At 43.7% G+C, this 22,775-nt stretch overlaps 3 protein-coding genes across 3 annotated transcripts; 2 read left to right on the forward strand and 1 right to left on the reverse strand.

Moving 5' to 3' along the window:
• The first annotated feature begins 9,458 nt into the window (after window positions 1-9,458).
• Window positions 9,459-10,784, forward strand: LOC118476170 (glutathione S-transferase T3-like). Its single transcript, XM_035964373.1, has 2 exons — window positions 9,459-9,903; window positions 9,989-10,784. The coding sequence occupies exons 1-2, from the start codon at window positions 9,469-9,471 to the stop codon at window positions 10,574-10,576; spliced, it is 1,023 nt and encodes a 340-aa protein (XP_035820266.1). The 5' UTR covers window positions 9,459-9,468; the 3' UTR covers window positions 10,577-10,784.
• A 130-nt stretch (window positions 10,785-10,914) lies between these two features.
• On the reverse strand, window positions 10,915-12,420 carry LOC103643966 (uncharacterized). The gene is made up of 2 exons (XM_008667136.3): window positions 12,161-12,420; window positions 10,915-12,082 (listed from the first exon to the last, which is right to left on the reverse strand). The coding sequence occupies exons 1-2, from the start codon at window positions 12,406-12,408 to the stop codon at window positions 11,698-11,700; spliced, it is 633 nt and encodes a 210-aa protein (XP_008665358.1). The 5' UTR covers window positions 12,409-12,420; the 3' UTR covers window positions 10,915-11,697.
• Window positions 12,421-12,993: 573 nt separating this feature from the next.
• Window positions 12,994-16,930, forward strand: LOC103643967 (uncharacterized). Its single transcript, NM_001364080.1, has 3 exons — window positions 12,994-13,168; window positions 15,606-15,702; window positions 16,386-16,930. The coding sequence occupies exons 1-2, from the start codon at window positions 13,014-13,016 to the stop codon at window positions 15,679-15,681; spliced, it is 231 nt and encodes a 76-aa protein (NP_001351009.1). The 5' UTR covers window positions 12,994-13,013; the 3' UTR covers window positions 15,682-15,702; window positions 16,386-16,930.
• Window positions 16,931-22,775: the final 5,845 nt, after the last annotated feature.

Below are 22,775 nucleotides of genomic sequence, written 5' to 3' on the forward strand. Positions count from 1 at the left end.
GACGATCCTACTCTGTTTACTAAAACTGTTGCAAAAGATTTGTTTGTATGCCAAATTTATGTTGACGATATTATATTTGGGTCTACTAACAAATCAACTTGTGAAGAGTTTAGTAGGATCATGATACAGAAGTTCGAGATGTCAATGATGGGGGAGTTGAAGTATTTCCTAGGATTTCAAATCAAGCAACTCCAAGAGGGCACCTTCATCTGTCAAACAAAGTACATTCAAGACATACTTAAGAAGTTTGGGATGAAGGATGGCAAACCCATCAAGACACCCATGGGAACCAATGGGCATCTCGACCTCGACACGGGAGGTAAATACGTAGACCAAAAGGTATACCGGTTGATGATAGGATCTTTACTCTATTTATGTGCATCTCGACCAGATATTATGCTTTCTGTATATATGTGTGCAAGATTTTAGGCCGATCCTAAGGAAGTTCATCTTAGGGCCGTGAAGAGAATCATAAGGTATTTAGTATACACTCCTAAGTTTGGGCTTTGGTACCCTAAGGGATCAACTTTTGATTTAATAGGATATTCCGATGCCGATTGGGTAGGGTGTAAAATTGATAGGAAGAGCACATCAGGTACTTTTCAGTTTCTGGGGAGATCCCTGGTGTCTTGGGCTTCAAAGAAACAAAACTCAGTAGCTCTTTCCACCGCCGAAGCCGAGTATATTGTTGCAGGCCATTATTGTGCGCAATTACTTTGGATGAGGAAAACCCTTAGGGACTATGGCTACAAATTGAGCAAAGTCCCTCTTCTATGTGACAATGAGAGTGCAATCCGCATGGCGGATAATCCCGTTGAACAAAGCCGCATTAAGCACATAGACATTCGGTATCACTTTCTGAGAGATCACCAACAAAGGGGGATATCGAAATTGCTTATGTAAACACCAAAGAACAATTAGCCGATATCTTCACCAAGCCATTAGATGAGAAAATCTTTAGCAAATTTAGGAATGAGCTAAATATTCTTGATTCTCGGAATTTTGATTGAAACATTGCACACATAGCTCGTTTATATACCTTTGATCATATCACTTTCATTTGGTTCATATGCATATTTCTTATTATTTATGTACCAAGGCTACGACTAATGTGTTTCCAAGTATATTCCTATACTAAGTCGTAGATTGAAAGGGAAATGGAGTATTCGGTGAAAACAAGGCTTCCACTCCACTCTACCGGTATCATTTATCCTTCGTCGCTACTCCGCTCACTCCAAATTGGTATAATCCTTCACTCTTATTTACTTGTACCAATGGGGTGAAAGTAATTAGGGGCTCTCATGTTCTCCGTTTTTGGCGATTAATGCCAAACAGGAGAAAATATTAAGCCCAAAGCAAAAGGACCACACCACCACCAAATTTCATTTTTTTGAAATGAAGTTTTAAATTAGTATATTTTAAAATTGGTATCTAATTGATCTTTCAATTGGTATTTTCAAAATCTAACTCAAAAACCCTCTTGAAAGCTAAGAGGAGAATTTCATTCAGGGGGAGTTTTATTAAGTCAAAGGAAAAGCATTTGAAACAAGGGGAGAAATTTCAAATCTTGAAAATGCTTCTTGAAATCTTATTCTTATACCTTTGACTGTTTGCAAAAAGACTTTGAAAAGATTTTCCAAAAGAATTTGCAAAAAACAAAACAAGTGGTGAAAATGTGGTCCAAAATGTTAAATAAAAGAAAGCAATCCATTCATATCTAGTAAGATTATCAATTGGTTTAATTCCAAGTAATCTATGCAATATAGTTCATTTCTGCACTTTATATATTTGCTTTGGTTTGTGTCGCATCAATCACCAAAAAGGGGGAGATTGAAAGGGAATTAGGGTTAACCTTTTCCCACAATTAATTTTGGTGGTTGAATGCTCAACACAAACAAATGGACTAACTAGTTTGCTCTAAAATACATGTTCTACAGGTGCATAAAGGTTCAACACAAACCAATAAATATTCAAGTTAGAGATCGAATTCAAAGGAGCAAAAGAAACCAAGTGTGCTCTGGTCTGGCACACCGGACTGTCCGGTGCACCAGGCCCGTACAGGGTTGAACCAACCACTCTCGGGTTTTAGCAGGCGCACTCCGCTATAATTCACCGGACTGTTCGGTGTGCTAGCGGAGCAACGGCTAACTCGCGCAACGATCGACTGCAAGAGACACTGACAAGTGAACAGTGAAGAACAGTGCGCGCAGAGTCAGAGCCGCAGAGTCAGAGGCGCACAGAACAGTGTCCGGTGTGGCACCAGACTATACGGTGCCACTAGAAGACAACGACGCCAACGATCGACTGCTCCCGAACCCTAACGGTTGGGTGACGTGGCGGCGCACCAGACAGTGAACAGGACCTGTCCGGTGGCGCACTGGACTGTTCGGTGCGCCCATCGCCAGTAGCCTTCCCCAACGGCCACTTAGTGGTTGAGGGCTATAAATACCCCCAACCACCACAACTCAAGGCATCCAAGTTTTCTGAAGTTTTCATTCAATACAAGAGCTAGTGCATTCAATCCTAGACACAATTCAAAAGATCAAAGCCTCTCCAAGTCCAAAATTTATTCCAACCACTTAGTGACTTGAGAGAGCGCGTGTTCGTGTTCATTTGCGCTCTTGTTGCTTGGATCGTTTTCTTCCTTCCTCATTCTTGTTTCAAAGTGACTTGTAATCAAAGCAAGAGACACCTAAGTGTGTGGTGGTCCTTGTGGGGTCTAAGTGACCCGTTTGATTAAGGAGAAAACTCACTCGATCTGAGTGACCATTTGAGAGAGGGAAAGGGTTGAAAGAGACCCGGTCTTTATGACCACCTCAACAGGGACTAGGTTCTTTGGAACCGAATCTCAGTAAAACAAATCACCGTGTTCATTCGTTTGATTCTCATTTGATTTGTTTTCCCCTCTCTCCCGGACTTGTTATTTGTTCTAACGCTAACCCCGGGTTGTAGTGTGTGTTTAAAGTTGTAAATTTTAGATTACGCCTATTCACCCCCCTCTAGGCGACTTTCACCCAGCCCTGGACCCGCTGAAGCGACACAACACCACCACCAACTCCGTAGCATATGCCGACTATTGCCACGCTACGGGCCTTGGTTGTCCAATATCTCAGACCTAGACTCCTCATCGCCAAGATAACCTAAGCGTGGCAGGCGCCACCATGTCCTCCTCGACGGCACACATGGAGAAAGGCCAGGAGCATGGCCGACTCGCCCCGTACCCGCGTCGACGAGCGTCAGTCGGCTCGCGGCTGCGACTGTGGGCGGGGGCAGCAGGTTGGGAAAGAAGAACAGGGCGAAGGCTGGGAAGACAAATGGTACGTCCAACGATGGCAAAAACGATGATGCGTGCATGATATGAAACGTCCTCGTGGACGTGCAATAGCCCCTGCGCGAGTCAGTATCGGGGCTGGTGTCGGACGAATACGGGGAGGATGTGCATGCTCCTACGCCCTCTGCCGAGAATGGGGTGGTGCCAAGGTGGAGGCATGAGGGGAGAGAGAAAAGAAGTAGAATGACGAACGAGGTGGTGGCAACTGAGGCGAGGACCATCATTATTGTGTGGATGTCTGGTGAGCCGGCCCGAGACACGGCTCATTTAATAGTGCCTGTGCCAACCCAGCACGAGCGCCGTGCGGTGCTTGGGTTGTAGTCTCGGTCCGTAGTGCTGGCCCGGCCCGAGACGATTATTTTTTATTTTTACAAAAAATCGTATATACATACATACAATTTATATTCAATATTATAAATAATTAAGCATGATGTTCTATTGGTTAAATAGCTCCGTCCAATGTCTTACTACACCCTTCTTCCATCAGGGTGTGGGTTTAAACCCACCTCGTGCACCACTTTTTAACATAACCCACATTTTACGCTGTGTTGATTTAGAATAAATGTAGGAATTTTTTTGTAAAAAGATGACGCAGGACGACCGGTGAAACTGATGCTTTAAGTATAATAGAGAGTAGAGATTTACTATATATACTATTTTTTGTCAAAAATCTTAAATTATTTTAGCGTTAATACTAATTCATTTGTTGATTTTGAATACTCATGAATTATGTTATGCCGGACCCTACCCCTGGCTCGCTTCTCATATGCCGCCCTACCTGGGTGGCTCTCTCGCCGTACACCACCGTCGTCACCCTTCGTGCTCACCATCGCCCGTTGCGCTGTGCCTTGCTTACCAGTAGGTTGTTGCCCGTCTGAGTCTCTGACTCAGCTAGAGCCTAGTTTATTCAGGGGAAAACCTTGAAAAGATTTATACGGAATATATATACGAAATGATCTCGAGTGACGAAATAATACTTTTAAAGATCACAAGCATCCATTGCCTGTAGGGAGTAGAACCAAACCAGAGGTAGTTCCTTTTAGATCGTGTCTATTTTATTGATGAAGAAGATGATCAGGTAAGCTGTTAAGAGTGATTCACAGTCACAGCACCGTCGTAGTCAATATCTAGACAACAAACAGCATCACGACAGTACGGTGCTAGCTGTTTGATAATCAATCATGCAATGGGTTGCGAATCTATAAACAATATGGACACCAAGAACGAAAAGGGGCTACTGTCGGACGGGTTCAATGCCCTTCACCTACCTTGGTGTTTCGCTTGGTCTGTCAAAGTCTAAAATCTGTCACTTTTTACCGCTCATTCATAGGATTGAGAAGAGATTGTCATGTACTTTTGCTCTCCTCTCCCAGGCCAATAGGTTAGAGCTTGTTAACTCGGTGTTCTCAGCTCTCCCAACCTTTCTGATGTGCACCCTGAGAATTCCGGTTGCCACGGTCAAGAAGATTAATTCTTATCGGAAACACTGTCTTTGAAGAGGAAATGACGTCAACTCGAAGAAACCTGCTCTGGCTGCTTGGAGCATGATTACTCAGACTAAAAAAACGGGGGCCTAGGAGTGGTCAGATTAGAGACGCACAACAAGGCTTTGCTTCTGAAGTTTTTGCACAAGTTCTTCAATAATCATGATATACCTTGGGTAAATCTGGTTTGGAACAACTACTACAGGACAGACAGGCTCCCTAGCTGCTAAAAAATTGGCTCCTTTTGGTGGAAAAGTTTGCTCAGTCTTGTCCAAGATTTCAAGGGACTGGCCGCCCCAACTATTGGGGATGGGAGAACTATTCTTTTCTGGGGAGATATGTGGAATAAGGGCATCCCGGCCCATCAATATCCCGAATTATTTTCCTTCACCTGTATCAGCAAACTTACTGTTAAAAAAGCTAAACAAAAGGAACACCTTATTGATATTTTTCAGCTTCCTCTGTCTGTGCAGGCCTATGAACAATTTCTTGAATTAGACGAAACTTGGGGACAAATCACGGTGACCAACACAAAGGATGCTTGGAAATTCATTTGGGGATCTGATAATTTCTCTACAAAGAAGACTTATAAACATTTAATGGGTCAGGCTCAAGTTCATCAGATCTTCAGATCGCTTTGGAAAAATAAATATCAACCAAAACATAAGGTCTTTTTTTTGGCTTTGGTTAAAGAACAGACTCAATACAAGGGATATGCTGAGGAGGAAAAACATGACTCTTGAGTCTTACACCTGTGAGAACCGCATCTCGCAAAAGGAGGAAACCCTTTATCATCTTTTCCTCAAATGTAACTTCGCGAAGGCTTGCTGGAATTCAATTGGTTTGACGCCCCCAAGAATTACTAATCCTGTGGATGCTGCAGCAAATCTTGAACAACACCTCAATGTTCCCTTCTCTATGGAAATCGTCATTCTCATGACTTGGAGCATTTGGAAGTGCCGTAATGCCTGGCTTTTTTAGGACAAGGACCCAATAGTACAACAATATAAAAATGAGTTCACAAAAGAATTACACCTGGTCACTCATAGAGCTAAAGGGAGATTCGATTCGGCAATACCTGAATGGCTTCAACATTGGCAGTAGAAACCACCAATTATAACCTTCTGTAATATATCTTCCTGTATGCTTATAACTCTGTCGTTTTAAAGTTTTAATAAAATTCCAGTAGGGGCTCGCCCCTCCTGTCCTATAAAAAAAAGGGGCTAGGTGGAAACCGGTTGTGTGTACGATTCTCTAATGCCAATAAGCCAATTTGTGCGCACCGTACCAAGAACAAGCAGATTTTTTTTTAAAAAATCCCGTACATGGTTGCATCATCATACAACTAGTCATGAATTTAGGAGAAAAGCGCCAAGCTGTCAAAGACAGCCAGACGATAATATATATGCTGCCGGTGCCTGATTACTTTAATTCCGTTCATGTAAGCAAGCTAGTCTATGATTCCAGCGTATCTTGATTTGGTTATACTTAAAAATTTACGTAGAAAACATTTGCGGGAAACCCACGCGGATGCCAACCGTCAATCTTCAATATGTAACATCACTCAAGCTGTGCGACTTACCAAATGTATATATATAGGATGGATAGTCTAATACGAAAACAAATCCACTAAGGTCCCGTTTGTTTCATTGGAATTGAATTTCATTTTAATAATTATAATTCAGACAAAACTAATTAAGTTTATATATTTATATATGTAATATATTTGTATATTATCCTAAATAATATGAGAGAGATAGTTATATACTACATTTATGTTATAGCGAAGCAAGTAGAAGAGTATGCTATAAGTTGTACATCGAAAAAATAGCATGTAAATCTATAGAATCAATTTTCATCTCCCACCCCATGAATTTGAGATAGGCTTATATGATAACTTTAGAAAGTGGTGGAATATCATATTCTAAAAAAATAGCCTATTACATTAGTAAGATTCCAATTTCTCAAAATGAAAGGAAACAAACGGGGCCTAATTGAAATGCCCCGAACTATGGGTCCTCTAATCGTTCGTGCAAGACTTGCGTTATAATTCGGATCATATTGCAACAAACTCCACCTCAAAATGAATTTTATCTTGTAGCAAATGAAGTATCATCAATCAACTCACTCCAATGATAAATAATCTGGGTGTCAAAAATCAATAGAACTTAAATTATAGTACTAATTAAGCTTGAGCATAACTCAAATTCAGCTCCACGAACAATACCCACGTAAACTATTCACCAAAAATATCTCAAGATTTTTTATTGATTGTCTCCGCTCTTCCCATAATATTTTTTGATTTGACTAACTGATGTTGTTGTTTACTCCATCCAATATGTCTTGGTACAACACGACCAATGAAGAGAGCGATTAGAATAGAGTTCATAACAACTTACTGAACGAACAGAGATAGAATGACACAATTCCACCATATAGAGACCAAATAAGACAAACTTTGTCAATATATTAGTGCGGTTATTATGAGTACTTATTTTGCATACCCTAAAATCATCTTCAGCAATGACATCTCAATAAAGTTATATCTAGCATCAATTGGCTTTGTTCTTTCGTAAAACATCTGATCTTTACTCATACAAATAACACCTCTGAAGGTGTTAAATTTTATAATAAAAGAAAATTAATTTTGTAAAGATTTCAGAACCATATTGCAATGTTTTTTTCACATTGTATGCACTCACCTTTTTTAGAAGAAACCACTCTTTATTCTTTAGTCATCAGAAAATGAGTAACATACTTCATCAGCTAGGAGCTTGGTTAATTTATCTTTCGGCATGCACTCACTTTTTGGACAGGATATCTTCAAGAGCCCATGTCTCTTTGTTGACCCCTCAACAAGGCTTGGCTTCATCGTCCTCCGAGATAATGGGCCTTGGTCAACACAATGTGCCTTGGGTTCAACAACCCCATGAATAAAAGACCACGCCGGCCCAATCTCACACTGAAGAGCACAAATTCCTTCCATGATCCCAGAAGATTCGGGCTTAGGCTGTCTCCAGCAAGGGCCTGTAAACGGTTCTGAACTCTAAATATAGAGGACTGTCAGGTCCTCTAAGGCTCCAGCAAGGGCCTCTATAGCGTCCTCTAAATTTTAGAGGATGTGGCAGGCACTCTAAATGTGGAGGGCTCCGGCAGTGCGCTATCCGCGCTCTTCGTCCACCAGCCGCCGCCAGGAAACTTCCGCGCATTCGTACCCCGCGCTGGCGACTGCGTCTTCCGGGGCCGAGCCCTCGATCCGGCGCGCTTCGCCGCCGGCATCGAGGCAGGAGGGCGAGAAGCGGCCGTGCGGAGGGGGATCTGTCGGCGTAGAGCTCGCAACCCTTGGAACCGAGGCGGCGCGACCCACCGCAACCGAAGATCCAAGCCAGCTTCCCCCTGTTCGTCGCCGGAGAGTCGCCATCGGCAAAAGGCTTCGTCGTCCGCCGACTTCGTCGAAGGCAGTCGCCAAAAGGAAGAGAAGCTCCTCGCCGCCGTCGTCTTCGTCTTCGATTCGGTCCATCGAGCCAGATCCGCGAAGAGCGAGGTACGAATTACAGAAATCCTTTGTTGTTTAGTACTTATTAATGATTACCGTATTGTATTGTTCGTACTCGGTGGTATGGATTAGGGTTTGTGGGATGTTTAGGGTTTACGATCTTGAGCATTGTAAATAATGCGCTTCAATTTCATGGAACAATGGCTTATTGTTCTGTCCGGATGCATAAATTTAGACCACATTTGCGGGATCCATTTCGGGTTTGGGGGGGTTGTTCGTCCCCTAAGATTCGGTTCTGTCCAGATTCAAATTACTGAACAATAATTTTGTATGCGACCATGGTACCCTAATCTGCAAATTTATAACAGGTTCACATAGATGCAATATATAACAGGTAACCTAATCTGCAAATTCTAACTGTGTACTCATAGTTTGGAATACCTTCGATTGAGTAGTTCGTAACATACGTAAATTGTAGTCGGTGTTAACTAATTGAACACTGTGTTTGATGTAGCCATGGATTCGGAGAACGAAAAGCTCCGTAAAGCACTGGCTACTCTGCTCAGAGTTGTTCAAAAGCGTAGTTGTGACATCGTTGATGTCATCACATCAGCCTTCCAGCCTTTCAACTCACCTTTGGTCGACGAATTGAACCGAGCACTAGTTGAGATTGACGACCTCGCCAAGGATCTTGAAGACGTAGCAGTGCAAACTCAGTGGGAGGTAGAAAATATGGCTAAGAGTGAAGTGAAAGAACAACCACAACAAGAGGAAGCAGTAGAGGACCTTCTCATACATGATGGTTCAGAAGACGAGCTACTGATAGACGAAGAGTCACCAATTAACTATGAAGACCTTGTGGGCTACGACGATGGTCGTGACTACTCAACCGACGACACATATCCGTACTAGTGTTCTAGGTTAAACTTCAGTAGAAGTATTGTAGCATGTTTAGGTCTATGTTCAGCTGTAGTTGTCGGTTGGTATGTTCATGCTTTTGGGGGAGTTTAATGTTCTGGTCTATGTAAACTGAATCCGGTTCAGTTACTACAATAATTATTGTGTTATGTTGGACTATGTTTGCCTTACTTTATACCATGTTACATGATGACTACATGCTCATTTATGTCATGTTTGATCTGCCTGTATTCAATAGAATGGGTAGTGATTGGAACCAGGTGATGTCTCAATATGGAAGCTTCCTTAGCCAGATTGACGAGCAGCCTATCGGAACACAATATTCTGAATTTCCAGTTGATGGGCAACCCGAGGGCTCAAGAACACCAGCTGTTACTAAAAAGCCAACTCAAAGAACTAAGCTAGCAAACTTCACTGCTGAAGAGGACACAAGGGTATGCCATGCATGGCTTGCTGTTAGTTGCGATCCCATTATTAACACAGGCCAGAAACGTCAAGGATTTTGGAGTAGAATTACTGCAGTATACAACTCAAGACGAGGAACATTGCCAGAAAGGTCCACAAAATCTTTGATGAGTAGATGGGATACTATCAAAACACAGTGTTCCACTTTTGCTGGATACATGATGGCAGTCCTTCGACAGAATCCTAGTGGACTCAGTGACGCAGACAAGGTACATCTTTCATGTAACATTTTGACATCAGTATTTAGAGGTTTTTTAGTAGGTTCATGTTGTAACACTTTCTTATGTGTGGCAGACATCACTGGCAGCTTCTAGGTTTGCAGCAATTGAGAAGAAGCCTTTCCACTTTTTACACTGTTGGGCTATTCTTAAGGACCAACCAAAATGGATGGACAACCACATGGGTCAACAACAACAGCAAGCCAACGCTAATCCCACACATTCCAACACTGTCGATTTGGATGCTGAAGAATCTGTACCATCAAGCTTCACATCGAAGAGGCCCCTTGGTCGAGATGCTTCGAAGGAAAAGGCAAAGAGGACTAAATCTGTGGACACATCTTCATCAGATTCTGAGTTTATGACACGCATGGGTGATCTTTCTTTGGAGCGCCTGTCAGTGTACAAAACAGCTGTTTCAACTGAGGAAAAGAAGTTGGATTCAATGAACAGAAATGTGAGGCAGAAATTGCTCCTAGAAAAGAAGCTGAACCTGGAGAAAATAAGGCTAGAAAGGCAGAAACTAAAGGAGGACAAGGAAGAGGAGATAATGATCTTAAGCATGGATTTGAGCAAATGTAACCCTCTACTCCGCCAGTACTATGAAGCCAAGCAACAAGAGATACTGGCAAGGGTTACTGGGTCTACTTCATCTGGCCAGTGAAGGTTCATTACTTACTATGTTTGTTTGTCATTTATGAATGAGGCGTACTCGGACTTGTTACTGTGAGCTTGCTGTCGTGAGACCCAAATCTGGTTTGTACCAGATTTTTTTTAGGTCGTGTTTGAACTATTTGTTTTGAAGTTATTGTTTTGAACTATTTGTCATGGTTTGTACCTGAATGTTTTACTATATGTGTTGACGTATTTGGGTTCATGATTTATGAGCTTGGTGCAGTTTATGTTTACCATTTGTACACACATGTGCTTGCATGACAGTAGTACTCCTTGTTATTGAATTGAAACAGCAGCATGAGACACTACGACACTTGAACACCAAGACACACAGTACACACACTTGATAAGAACAAACATGACACTAACACAGACAGTAGAACAATGTAAAGTAAACAAAGACAGTTCGACAGTAGATAAGAACAGCCATGACAGAACTTGTTTCATTGCATCCTATGCAACTCCGGATCCATGTCGCGCCCAGTGATGGTGTATCAGATCTATCTGAAGCTGAGTATATTTGTTGCGGTCTTTCAGTTGGTTGTACCTTTGATTGACGAAGTCGTTGCGCTCTTCCAGTGAACCTTGAGTTGTGTCTGCCACCACTCCGATGTTTTCAAAGGTTGTGTTCAAAGACAATGGACCTTCGTCTTCTACTATCATGTTGTGCAATATTATGCATGTTTTCATGATGTCCCCAATGTGTTCAGGACTCCATCCGTATGCAGGTCCACGGACCACACCCCATCTCTTCTGGAGTACACCGAAAGCTCGTTCTATATCTTTTCGAGCAGACTCTTGAATCGTTGCAAAGTGTTGCGTTCTAACGTCATAGGGGTTACGGATTGTCTTAACAAATGCGGGCCAGTCAGGGTAAATCCCGTCTGCTAGGTAATATCCCATATTGTACGTGTGACCATTCACAGTGAATGAAACCGGAGGTGTGTCACCGCTCAGATGCCTTTCGAAAAGGTTTGAACGGTGAAGAACATTTATGTCGTTGCAACTACCTGGCAGACCAAAATATGCATGCCATATCCACAGGTCATACGACGCAACAACTTCCAAGATCATGGTAGGATGTTTACCACGCCCTGTAAACATCCCCTTTCATGAACTTGGGCAGTTACGCCACTCCCAATGCATGCAATCAACACTACCAAGCATACCAGGAAACCCACGTGACTCGCCAACTTGGAGAAGGCGTGCGATATCTTCTGCATTTGGTGCACGGAGATAATAGGGAGCAAACGCGGTTTGGACGGCCGTGCAAAAGTGTTTCAATGCTTCATGAGCAGTAGATTCCCCAATTCGTACGTATTCGTCAACGGCATCAGCCGGAATACCGTAAGCAAGGATTCGAACAGCAGCAACAACTTTCTGTAGAGCAGAAAGACCAATCTCACCCGCACAATTTGGACGCTGAATAAAATATGGATCCACTTGTTGCACAACATCAACAAGGCGCTCAAAGACATGGCGACGCATGCGGAACCTACCATACAATTCATGTGTCATAATAGGGGTCATGAAGTTTTGTACATGGTAAAAAGAATGTGGTAATTGTAAATACCTCCTACGAAATTGAGCATCCGTGTACACCGGGTTCGCTCCAAAGTAGTCCGCTCGGATTCTTGCATCGCCGCTCATGTGATCACGATGAATCCTAACACGCCCTGGGATCGAACCACCATGACGACGCTCATTGTGTGCACGTCGCCTCCTATTGACCATGTGCCTCGCCAACTGCAACTCTTCTTCTTCCTCTTCCATTTCTTCCATCAAGCGCACAAGAAAATTGTTTTCTAAGTAGGGATTCATGGTTGTGGACTTTGGAAATGCAAGGTTGAGTGAAGTATGGAAGGCTCACTTCGTATTTATAGAGGAAGTACGCTTTGGATACAAGCCATTCGCTTGTCGTGCAAGGGAAGCTAGGCTATGGCTTCTCGAAGAAGAGTACTGGCTTACGGTGCAAGCTTGTCCATTTGAAAACATATTTTGGCAACGATATTATACTATGTTGCGCGTTACCGACAACAATTACAGAACATCAAAACAAGCAATGTAATTATTATTGATATTTCGAATTTATTGGTTTAAAAATTAATAAATACATTTTTTTCGTATCATTTATATAGTGTCAAATGAGAAGAAAACAAAGAAAAATGTAAAAGAAATGGAAAATGTGAATCTGTTAACACTGTAGCTTTAGGGGACGGAATTTAGAGGACGCTGCTGTAGACGGAGAATATATAGAGGACAGAATCTTTTAGAGTGTTCTGTAAAGGACAAAGAATATTCCTTTAGGGGACGAAATTTAGGGGACGCTGCTGGAGACAGTCTTACACGGTAGCAGCTGTCACACACCGGTGTAAGCGCCGCCGGCGGCAGGAACACCCCGATCTCGACGATAGATCGAGAAAGCGATGGCGCTGACCAACTTCATCGTGACGGTGGCCGTTGTCGGCGCGGGTGTGCTCCTCTTCACCACCGACATGCGCAGGTCCGGCGCCCTCTTCCGCCGCAATGCGCGCCAGCTCCAGCAGTGGCTCCAGGAGGACACGGCCTCCGCCGCGTCCAAGTAAGTTGTTTGTGGTGCTGTGCGCTGGCCCATGTCTTCTTGCTTGTCGCTGTCCTTACCATGTTATTTAGATGGAATGAGAGGTTAACTTGATCCGGAGTCCGGATTAACTAACTGTCGAGATATCTGTTTAGGTTTAGGGGTCGTTTGAAAATCGAGTTACTCAGATGGCAACTATATAGTGGTAATGAGCGATCTGAATTTATTCGTTCTATTGGACGGACGAAAATGTCTGGTGGATTATAGTATGATTGTTTCTCACTCTCCAGGTAATCATGCGAAAGTGGTGGATCATTGGAGTACCTTTTTGGTCTATTGGAAGCATAGCACATCTCACCGTTGGGTTTTAGAAGTATAACAGTTTATAATTTGGATCCATGTTTTTTACCAAACAATGCAATATCAGAAGAATTGACGTGAGGAGTCTTTTCTGAATCTGCAGAGTTTATTTTGGTGTCCGTTGCCAAAGATTTTTCCCTATCATCTTCATTGGGATGATTTTTGCGACTTCATCATATTTGTGATTCTATAAGGGCAGACTGGTACAGTAATGACTAATGAGAGGTGTATCACTAGTAATGACTAATGAGAGGTGTATCACTGAATCACCACGTCTTGGGTTCGAAGCATTCTCTTCGCATTTGCGTGAAAGATTTGTCTCGGTTTATCCCTTTCCTCATCAACATCAACATAGCCTTTTAGTTCTAAGCAAGTTGGGATAGGCTATAGTTGAAACCCAACAAGATGTCACCAAAAGGGGAAAAAGAGAGAAAGGGGAAGGGAAAAACTTTTGAGAGCACTAAAAGGAAAAATGTCTAATCACAGTTCAGGCACATGGATAGTTTCTTTCCAAGCAATTCTATCCAAACACAACTTCATTGGGATATTCCATTCCTTCAAGTCTCTTTTGATTGTCTCCCCCTATGTCAAGTTTGATCGACCTCTACCTCTCTTCACATTATTGTCCCGTCTTATGATGCCTCTATGCTCCGGTGCCTCTGGGGGTCTCCGGTGGACATGCCCAAACCATCGCAACCGGTGTTGAATAAGCTTTTCTTCAATTGGCGCTACTCCTAGCCGATTGCGTATGTCATCGTTTCTCACTCGGTCCAATATTGTGTGCCCACATCCAACGCAACATACGCATCTCTGCGACACTTAGTTGTTGGATATGTCGTCTCTTAGTAGACCAACACTCAGCCACATATAACATAGCAGGCCTAATCGTTGTCCTGTAGAACTTGCCTTTCAACTTCTGTGACAATCTCTTGTCGCATAGGACTCCCGATGCTTGACACCATTTCATTCACTCCGCTTTGATTCTATGGCTAACATCTTCATCAGTATCACCATCTCTCTGTAGCATCGATCCCAAATAACGGAAGGTGTCCTTCTTTGGTACTACCTGGCTTCCCAAACTTACATCTCCATCCTCACTAATTGTAGTACCAAAGTCACAGCTCATATACTCGGTTTTGGTCCTGCTAATTATAAATCCTTTTGACTCTATGGTCTGACGCCATAACTCTAGCTTTCTATTTACTCTTTTCCGACTTTCATCTACTAGAACTACATCGTCAGCAAAAAGCATACGCCAAGGGATATCTTCTTGTATATCCCTCGTGACCTCATCTATCACTAAGGGATTCTTCAGTACTGGGTCTGCCCATCATATTTGTGGTTCTGCAATATTCTAACGAGACTAAGCTATTGGTCCTCCATTTGGAGAGACATTTTTGGTCACTTGCATCCAAATAGCATGGCTGTCCATTTAAACAAGTAGGTTGAATTGCACCACATATATGATGGGTATTGGTTAGGCTTGGGCTTTGTTTGGCCAATTCAGGCTGGGCACAGCTTGGGCTGGACAAGGCTTTGATCCACCCTTTGTTCCCGCCTTCATGGACAAATCAACAAACGACATTATGTATAGGGTGGCACTTACAACAAAAAAAAACACTTACTGTCATATTACAATTTTCCTAGCTTCGCATCATTTCCAATATGCACATGAAGTATAGTAGTATATACATAGCGTTGCACTCTAAAATCTGAATACACCAACATTTGTATGCAACAGTAGTTACATACTATTTGACTAATGCCACTACCATTACATATTGAATTCCAGCTACCTGTTTAACTTATACCTAGAGTTGTTTGAACCAGTCTGGAAAAGAAACGACCAGCTATGGTATTGCATAAACCTGTGAAGCTGTATCTGAGCGAATCTTACCCTACTGTTGTGTACTTGTTGTGTGATGTAGCTTCTGCATCTTGAAAGAATTGATATCTTTGCAGTAGCATGGAGCAAATGTCCCTTGTAGTTTTTTCTTTTAACCTTAAACGGATAGTTCATGTCTTTCCGCTGTTAACTAGTAGCAGCATGATCACGACACTTTATTTAATTCCAAAGTTATACCAAACAACATTTCAGGTCCACGAAAGAAGCAGCTCCGAAGAAACTTGACTCAACTGTCTCCAAGGAGAGGCCAAAGGAAGGCAGTCACTGATTCGAGTTGTTTATATGATTGGTATGACCCCTGTTTAAAGCCGTTCATTTTTTTTGTAAGTAACGTGATAGGAACCTGTAGCTCTTAAGTAGATGCACGGCCAGATTATGTTTCCGTTTGAACAGAAGCACTGGGCCTGTGTGGAACAGCTAGATTATGTTGTTGTATTTCGCTTGTAAAGGATCTAAAGCTCTTAGCTAATGTACATGTGCCCTGCTGGTAGCTTTGATATTTGGATGGCTTGCCCAGTAAGTGGAAGTCCTGATATCACTGGTTAGTTATCGGAGAAACAACTGTCTCAACAATGCTTCACAATAAGATGCTGGCAAGGACGAACAGATTCAAATCAATTATTTAGCGAACAGAGTTCAATCATTTTTTTTTTGACCATCCAGTCTTTTGGTTCACAAAAGGTTTCTCTGGGAGTGTGCATATGTATTTATGCTGGGTAACTCAAAACAGTATTTGGCCTTTGCGTATCAGATTAGGTCTTATTCGGTTATTTCTATCTCATGTGGATTGGATTGGAAGGAATTAGATTTTGACTTGTTTAGGATTAAACACACTCAATCCCCTCCGATCCACATGGACTGGAATAAAAACGAACAAGCCCTTGCTTATAGATGTATCAACTTGATAGTTCTATTGAACACGTAATTCAAGTTTCGTTGGTGTTATACTGAGCTTACACTTTTTTTTGGCAGCTCTTGCACCACCCACTGGTTTCTCTGCGCCCTGTTGAATCGGAAGCGGTCAATTATAAAGCAGACCTTGAATGAAGCGAAGCGTGCCTTTGAATGCAACCTGTCGCGAAGTGCTGCTCTACAACCCCATAGCGAGTGAAAGCTTGGAGCTTGTTAGTAGAACCGAACCGTTGAGCGATTTGCATTGCTGTTTACAGAAATATCATGGAGGAAGCTGCATGCCTGTTTGGACATTTGGTGGCCAGAGCGTGTACGGGGGGCAGTACTACCCAGAGTGGCAAGGTCCCGTGTGGCACTGAACGCCTGCCCGACTGGTTGTTTTGAGCAGGAGACGAAATCGTCGGCATTCTGGTAGAGGGGGCGCCACCTGCGACAGGTGCCGGGTGGATCGGCTGGACTGGTCCGCGGATTGCTGGAGAGGTGAGCAGCGACTGTACTGTACTGTACTGTACCCGAGGGCTGGGCTTTCGGTGGTTGCAACTTGCGAGCCGGCGGTGTTGATGGCTGCTGCTCCTCCAATCCAATGGTGTGCGAGAGGGACATGGAATCGCCTGGGGTTTGCATTGGCAACTTTCAACGTGGCGACTGCGCGCCTGACAAGTTGGTTGTTGGTTCGGTTAGGTTTGCAATCATCGTGCGATCGCGGCCCTCGCAAAATCATCACGCGTCCGGGGGCGAGGACGAACGAGCGGAGATGGATATGGATGGTTAGCACAGCAAATCTGAGGAGATCATGTCTTGTCGTTCGGAGCCGGGCAAGCACTTGGCTGATTGATCTGCATCGCGGAAATGGAAAGCCAGAGCCGAACCCTGCTCCGCTCACTTTCAGAGGTAGAGCTCGCATCAGCCGGTCACAGCGCCACCGTACACGTAATTAACGTACGTACCTACGGGTAGGCTCTGCCTCCTAAACCCATGTGTTTAGCGTGCGTTGTACTGGTGAGTCCCTCAACTCCCAACAAAGCGCACGGCTCCATTTCCCTGTCGACAACGCATCCCCATCCTCCTATCCATCCAATCCGTCATTGATTCCCAGCGAGCGAGAGGAGAAGGCGAGAGGCTCGCCCGATCCGCCCCCCTCGTGCGCTCCATTTCCCGGCCGAATCTACTGGGCTACCAGCGCACGCACGCACGCATGTGCCCATGCCCACCCCGTCGCCGCGGCCGGGCATCCAACCACCATTTCCAGCATTTAACCGCCAAATCATGCCACGCCGTTGGGATCTCCCGTGATCGGGAACGGACGGACGGACGGTCCCAACTGATTGGCCTCTCCCACTGCGCGTACGTACCAGGCCCGGCTGCTGCTGCTGCTGCCGCCCTGTTCCTCTCGAGTCTCGACGTTTCCGCTGCTGCTCACTGCTCTCGCCGTCTCGCAGCTTCACGTGTCGCCTCACGGTCACGGAGTCACGAGGATAACGAGGACAATTTGCTGGTGAAGGAACAGGGAGCCAATTAAAATCTACAGTGGCCAATTTTCTTTATTATACGGCACATGTGTATCCGCCACCTCACTTTATGTTTATCCGAGCAATGGGCACTCTACAGCAGACAATCGAGATGGCGGCAGACGCCTGCCGGGCTTCTGGGTGGGTCTTGCCAAAAGAGTCGAGTGTTTAAGAATTCTGAAAGTTTTTGAAACATGTTTAGGACAGATTTCTGGGGATCTCTTCAATGCATCCACAATTGTGAACAAGAAAACAAGACTGTTGTGCATCTCTTCGATGCATCCACAATTGTGAACATTGGCAACGGGAAGATGACATATTTCTGGGGATCGAGTTGGATCGAAGGACAGGCACCGAGGACTATTGCACCAAGTATATATAAGAAAACAAGGACGAAGAATATCACGGTGTTCAAAGCTCTTCGAAACAATTACTGAATTCAGTTTTGTTCTCCTTACACTCATGAGGAGGAAGCGAGAGATTTTGTCTCCATGTGGCAATGCAATCAACAGCACACAAGACCTCAATGCTCTGGAAGACACAATTTCTTTGCGATGGATAACAGATGGGCAATACAGTATAATTAGTGCATGAAAAATTCAATTCACAACAAACTTCTATAGAATTAAAATCAGTCTCATTTGGAAAGCACGAACCGAACCAAAATGCCGTTTTTCGCTTGGACGCTGTTGCACAACAAAGTTTTAACTTCAGACAATCTTCAGAAAGGGGATGGCCTTGCAGCCCAATCTGTTGCCTATGTAATTCATCTCCTGAGACAACGAGCCACCTTTGTAAGGATTGCTCCTTCACAGGAATATATAGTGTGGAGCAGGATCTTGGCTTGGGCTGATCTGCGGTTCCTGAGTGGTACCCCCAATTCAAGATCCTTGTATGCTTGGTGGAGAAGACTAAGGAGCCTCTGTAGTAAGCAACCAAGAAAAAGTTTCGATGCCCTTCTCATTTACTTTTGGTGGAGCATATGGTTGGAAAGGTACAACATGATCTTTCATCAACAACAAAGAACGACAGAACATGTTGTTTAGTTGGTGAAAGAACTCATTGGAGGAGGAATATCTAGTCTTCAAAGGGCGACCATCGAATAAGCTTTGTGCAGTGTCATCTTATCCTCACTCTTAAGTAGATGTATATGCTTGTTCAGTTTGCGGGGTTGTGCGTCTTATCTTTTGTTTTTCTTTCGGTTTTCTGCTCCATATCCCATACCCCAAGATATAGTTTCTTTCTTCTTGCTAGTGGGTCTTTTCTTGTGCTTTTTTACCCTTCTAATACATTAGTGAGGCAAATATTTTTGCCTCATCCTTTCAGATTTTTTATCTAGTTATTGTAGTTCATACAACGATTTGGGACTCACGCGCGGAGAGTTGATGATTACACTGGACGGAGGCCTATATGTGAAAGTTGGCTTTTCATGCCAAATTTGGAATTCATGTCCTATTCACACCACTAGAAAAAAGTTCCAAGCATGCGGTGAGGCCTAATTTTAATAGGCGGATTCAGTTATCAAACGCCAGTGTTATTTATACAGACAATTCCTTAAAGAAAACTGGCGGTAGAAATGATATCTCTATAGGCGGTTCGTTAAGAAAACGTCATTAGAAATCATTTTTATTCTTTTTTTGAGTTTTCAAATGACCTTATATGAAAAACCCACCAAAATAAAAGTTGTAGATCTCTAAAAGTTATGAAAACTTTGTAGTTGACAACTTTATTTTGAAATCAATTTCGGCTCCAAAAATTGCATTTGAATTTGTTAAAATTCAAATTTTAAAAACGACCTCGGATGAAAAAAGTATCAAAATAAAAGTTGTAGAACTTCAAAAGTTATTCAACTTTGTAGTTGACAACCTTTTTATTTAAATTCGTTACGCCTCAAACAATCCATTTACACTCAATTGGTTATAATATTTGGGCAACAAAACTGCACTAAAAACATAAAGGCATGCCATAGGTGGAGTGGTAGAGGAGGCTTCACATGAGGGTGAGGTTGCAAGTTCAATTCCTAGCTATCACTATAAAAAATGTTGACCTTCAGAAAAGGGGATGGCCTTGCATCCCAATCTGTTGTCTATGTAATTCAACTCATGAGACAACGACCACCTTTGTAAGGATTGCCCCTTCACAGGAATAGTGTGGAGCAGGATCTTGGCTTGGGCTGATCTGTGGTTCCTGAGTGGTACCCCCAATTCAAGATCTTTGTATGCTTGGTGTAGAAGACTAAGGAACTGAAAGGGAAATGTGCCCTTGGGCCATTTCTAAGTATTTTGGTGATTGAGTGCCAACACAAGTGCTTAAATGTGAATTCATGCTTATGGATGGACAAAGTGCAAAACAAGAGCAAAGGTATGTTTCTAAGTCTTAGTACATTGGTTTTGTGTACTAATATACTTGTCTAAGTATTAGAAACAGAAAGAAGAAGAAAAGAGAAGAGTTGGCTGTGTACAGCCAAAAGGCTGTTTCGGTCTGGGGCACCGGACTGTCCGGTGGTGCACCGGACAGTGTCCGGTGCGCCAGGCTGCCTCGAGCGAAGTGGCCTGTTGGGGACCTTCGGCGTCCGAAGGTCCTCAAAAACAGGATTTAACAATATTTCTGTAGTACAATGTGTGAACAGGTACCCTCGGACTAAAGTCGGCATTGCAGTAGACCGGAATAATACGAAGCTTGCTACAGAGCCGAAGGTGTTGAGCAGGAAAGCTTCGGCGTAACAGCAAAGAGTGGAACCGACTTAAAGATGAAAAGGCTATTCAGACCTCGATAGACTACTATAGAGTTATTATCAAATGTAAAGGGCATGAATGTAATTTTGTAAGGGCTGTGTCCCGTGTCTATAAATAGGTGAACAGTATCCCCGTACTGTTCACGCTGACTTGGCATTTGCTTTTTGCGTCACGCTTGTACTGTCATTTCCTTCCGATTGAAGGTACACTTATAGTTCAATGATATTTTTGTTTATGTTCAGTAATAATAAATGATTGTTCATGTTTTCTCTTATATTCTTTATATTTTATCCTTCGTCATTGTTTGATGAATTTATGAAGGTATGTCCTTCATAACCTTCGTCCACAAGTTATTATATCCTAAGGGAAATAATGCCTCGGAGGACGAAGGACGTTAATGATTAACATTTTCTATGTTGCCTTGTTCTTAACTCTTAGCATTTGAGAACAAGTCCCCAACATGGCCGCTCTCGGGAATTCGCCGACGGCGTACGACTAAAATTCACCGGACTGTCCGGTGTGCACCGGACTGTCCGGTGAGCCAACGGTCGGACGCGCGATCTGCGCGGGACACGTGGCCGAGCCAACGGCTAGAAGGGGGCACCGGACTGTCCGGTGCGCCAACGGCTCTCTAGTGGCCAACGGTCGGCTGCGCCGTTTAAGGAAAGAAATCAGGCACCGGACAGTGTCCGGTGTGCACGGGACTGTCCGGTGCGCCCGATGACAGAAGGCAAGAATGGCCTTCTAGATTTGCTCTCAACGGCTCCTAGCTGCCTTGGGGCTATAAAAGGGACCCCTAGGCGCATGGAGAAGGTGAACAAGCAACCAAAGAGCATTCTTGATCATCCACACTCAGTCTTTGCGCATTCGTTTGTCATTCTCAGTGATTCGAGCTCCGTTCTAGTGAGAACCTTGAGATAGTCTTTTGAGCTCGATTCTTGGCCGTGTGTGCGCATTTTGCTATGGATTTGTGTGTGTTGCTTCCCTTCCTTACTCCGTGATTCTTTGTGAACATCAAAAGTGTAAGGGCGAGAGGCTCCAAGTTGTGGAGATTCCTCGCGAACGGGATAAGAAAAGAAAAGCATTACACTGTGGTATTCAAGTTGATCATTGGATCACTTGAGAGGAGTTGAGTGCAACTCTCGTCCGTTGGGACGCCACAACGTGGAGTAGGCAAGTTTTGTACTTGGCCGAACCACGGGATAAACCACTGTGTCTTCTCTGTGTTGAACTCTTTGTGGTTATCGTATTGTGCAAGATCTTCTCTCTAGCCACTTGGCATTTACTGTGCTAACGCTTAACCAAGTTTTTGTGGCTTAAGTTTTCAAGATTTACAGGATCACCTATTCACCCCCCTCTAGGTGCTCTCAATTGGTATCAGAGCCGTTCTCTTCAAGGAGGGACTAATCGCCCGAAGAGATGGATCCTAAAGGGAAGGGAATCATGATCAACGACAAGGAGAAGGAGTCCTTCGTCAACGAGCCAAGGGATGACAAGTCCAACGACTCGGGCTCGGGCCACAGACGCAAAGATGGGAAGAAGAAGAAGACAAGACGCATCAAGGAGATCGTCTACTACGACAGCGATGAGTCTACTTCCTCCCAAAAGGACGACGACCACAACGACTACGAGAAAAAGAAACCGGTCAATTCGAACTTTTCTTTTGACTACTCTCGTATTCCGCATAGTTCAAGTTCACATTTGCTCTCCATTCCACTCGGCAAGCCCCCACACTTTGATGGAGAGGACTACGGATTTTGGAGCCACAAAATGCGTAGTCACCTATTCTCTCTCCATCCTAGTATATGGGAGATTGTAGAAAGTGGAATGCACTTTGATAGTTCCGATAGTCCCATGTTCATTAATGAGCAAATACATAAGAATGCACAAGCTACTACTGTTCTTCTAGCTTCTTTGTGCAGGGATGAATACAACAAAGTGAGCGGCTTGGATAACGCCAAGCAAATATGGGACACCCTCAAGATCTCTCATGAAGGGAACGACGTCACCTTGCTCACCAAGATGGAGTTGGTGGAGGGCGAGCTTGGACGGTTCGCAATGATAAGGGGCGAGGAGCCAACTCAAACATACAACCGGCTCAAGACCCTTATCAACAAAATAAGGAGCTATGGAAGCACGCGATGGACGGACCACGACGTCGTCCGACTGATGCTAAGGTCCTTTACCGTTCTTGATCCTCATTTGGT

This window comes from Zea mays, chromosome 1 (assembly GCF_902167145.1).
Source record: "Zea mays cultivar B73 chromosome 1, Zm-B73-REFERENCE-NAM-5.0, whole genome shotgun sequence".
Taxonomy (NCBI): domain Eukaryota; kingdom Viridiplantae; phylum Streptophyta; class Magnoliopsida; order Poales; family Poaceae; genus Zea; species Zea mays.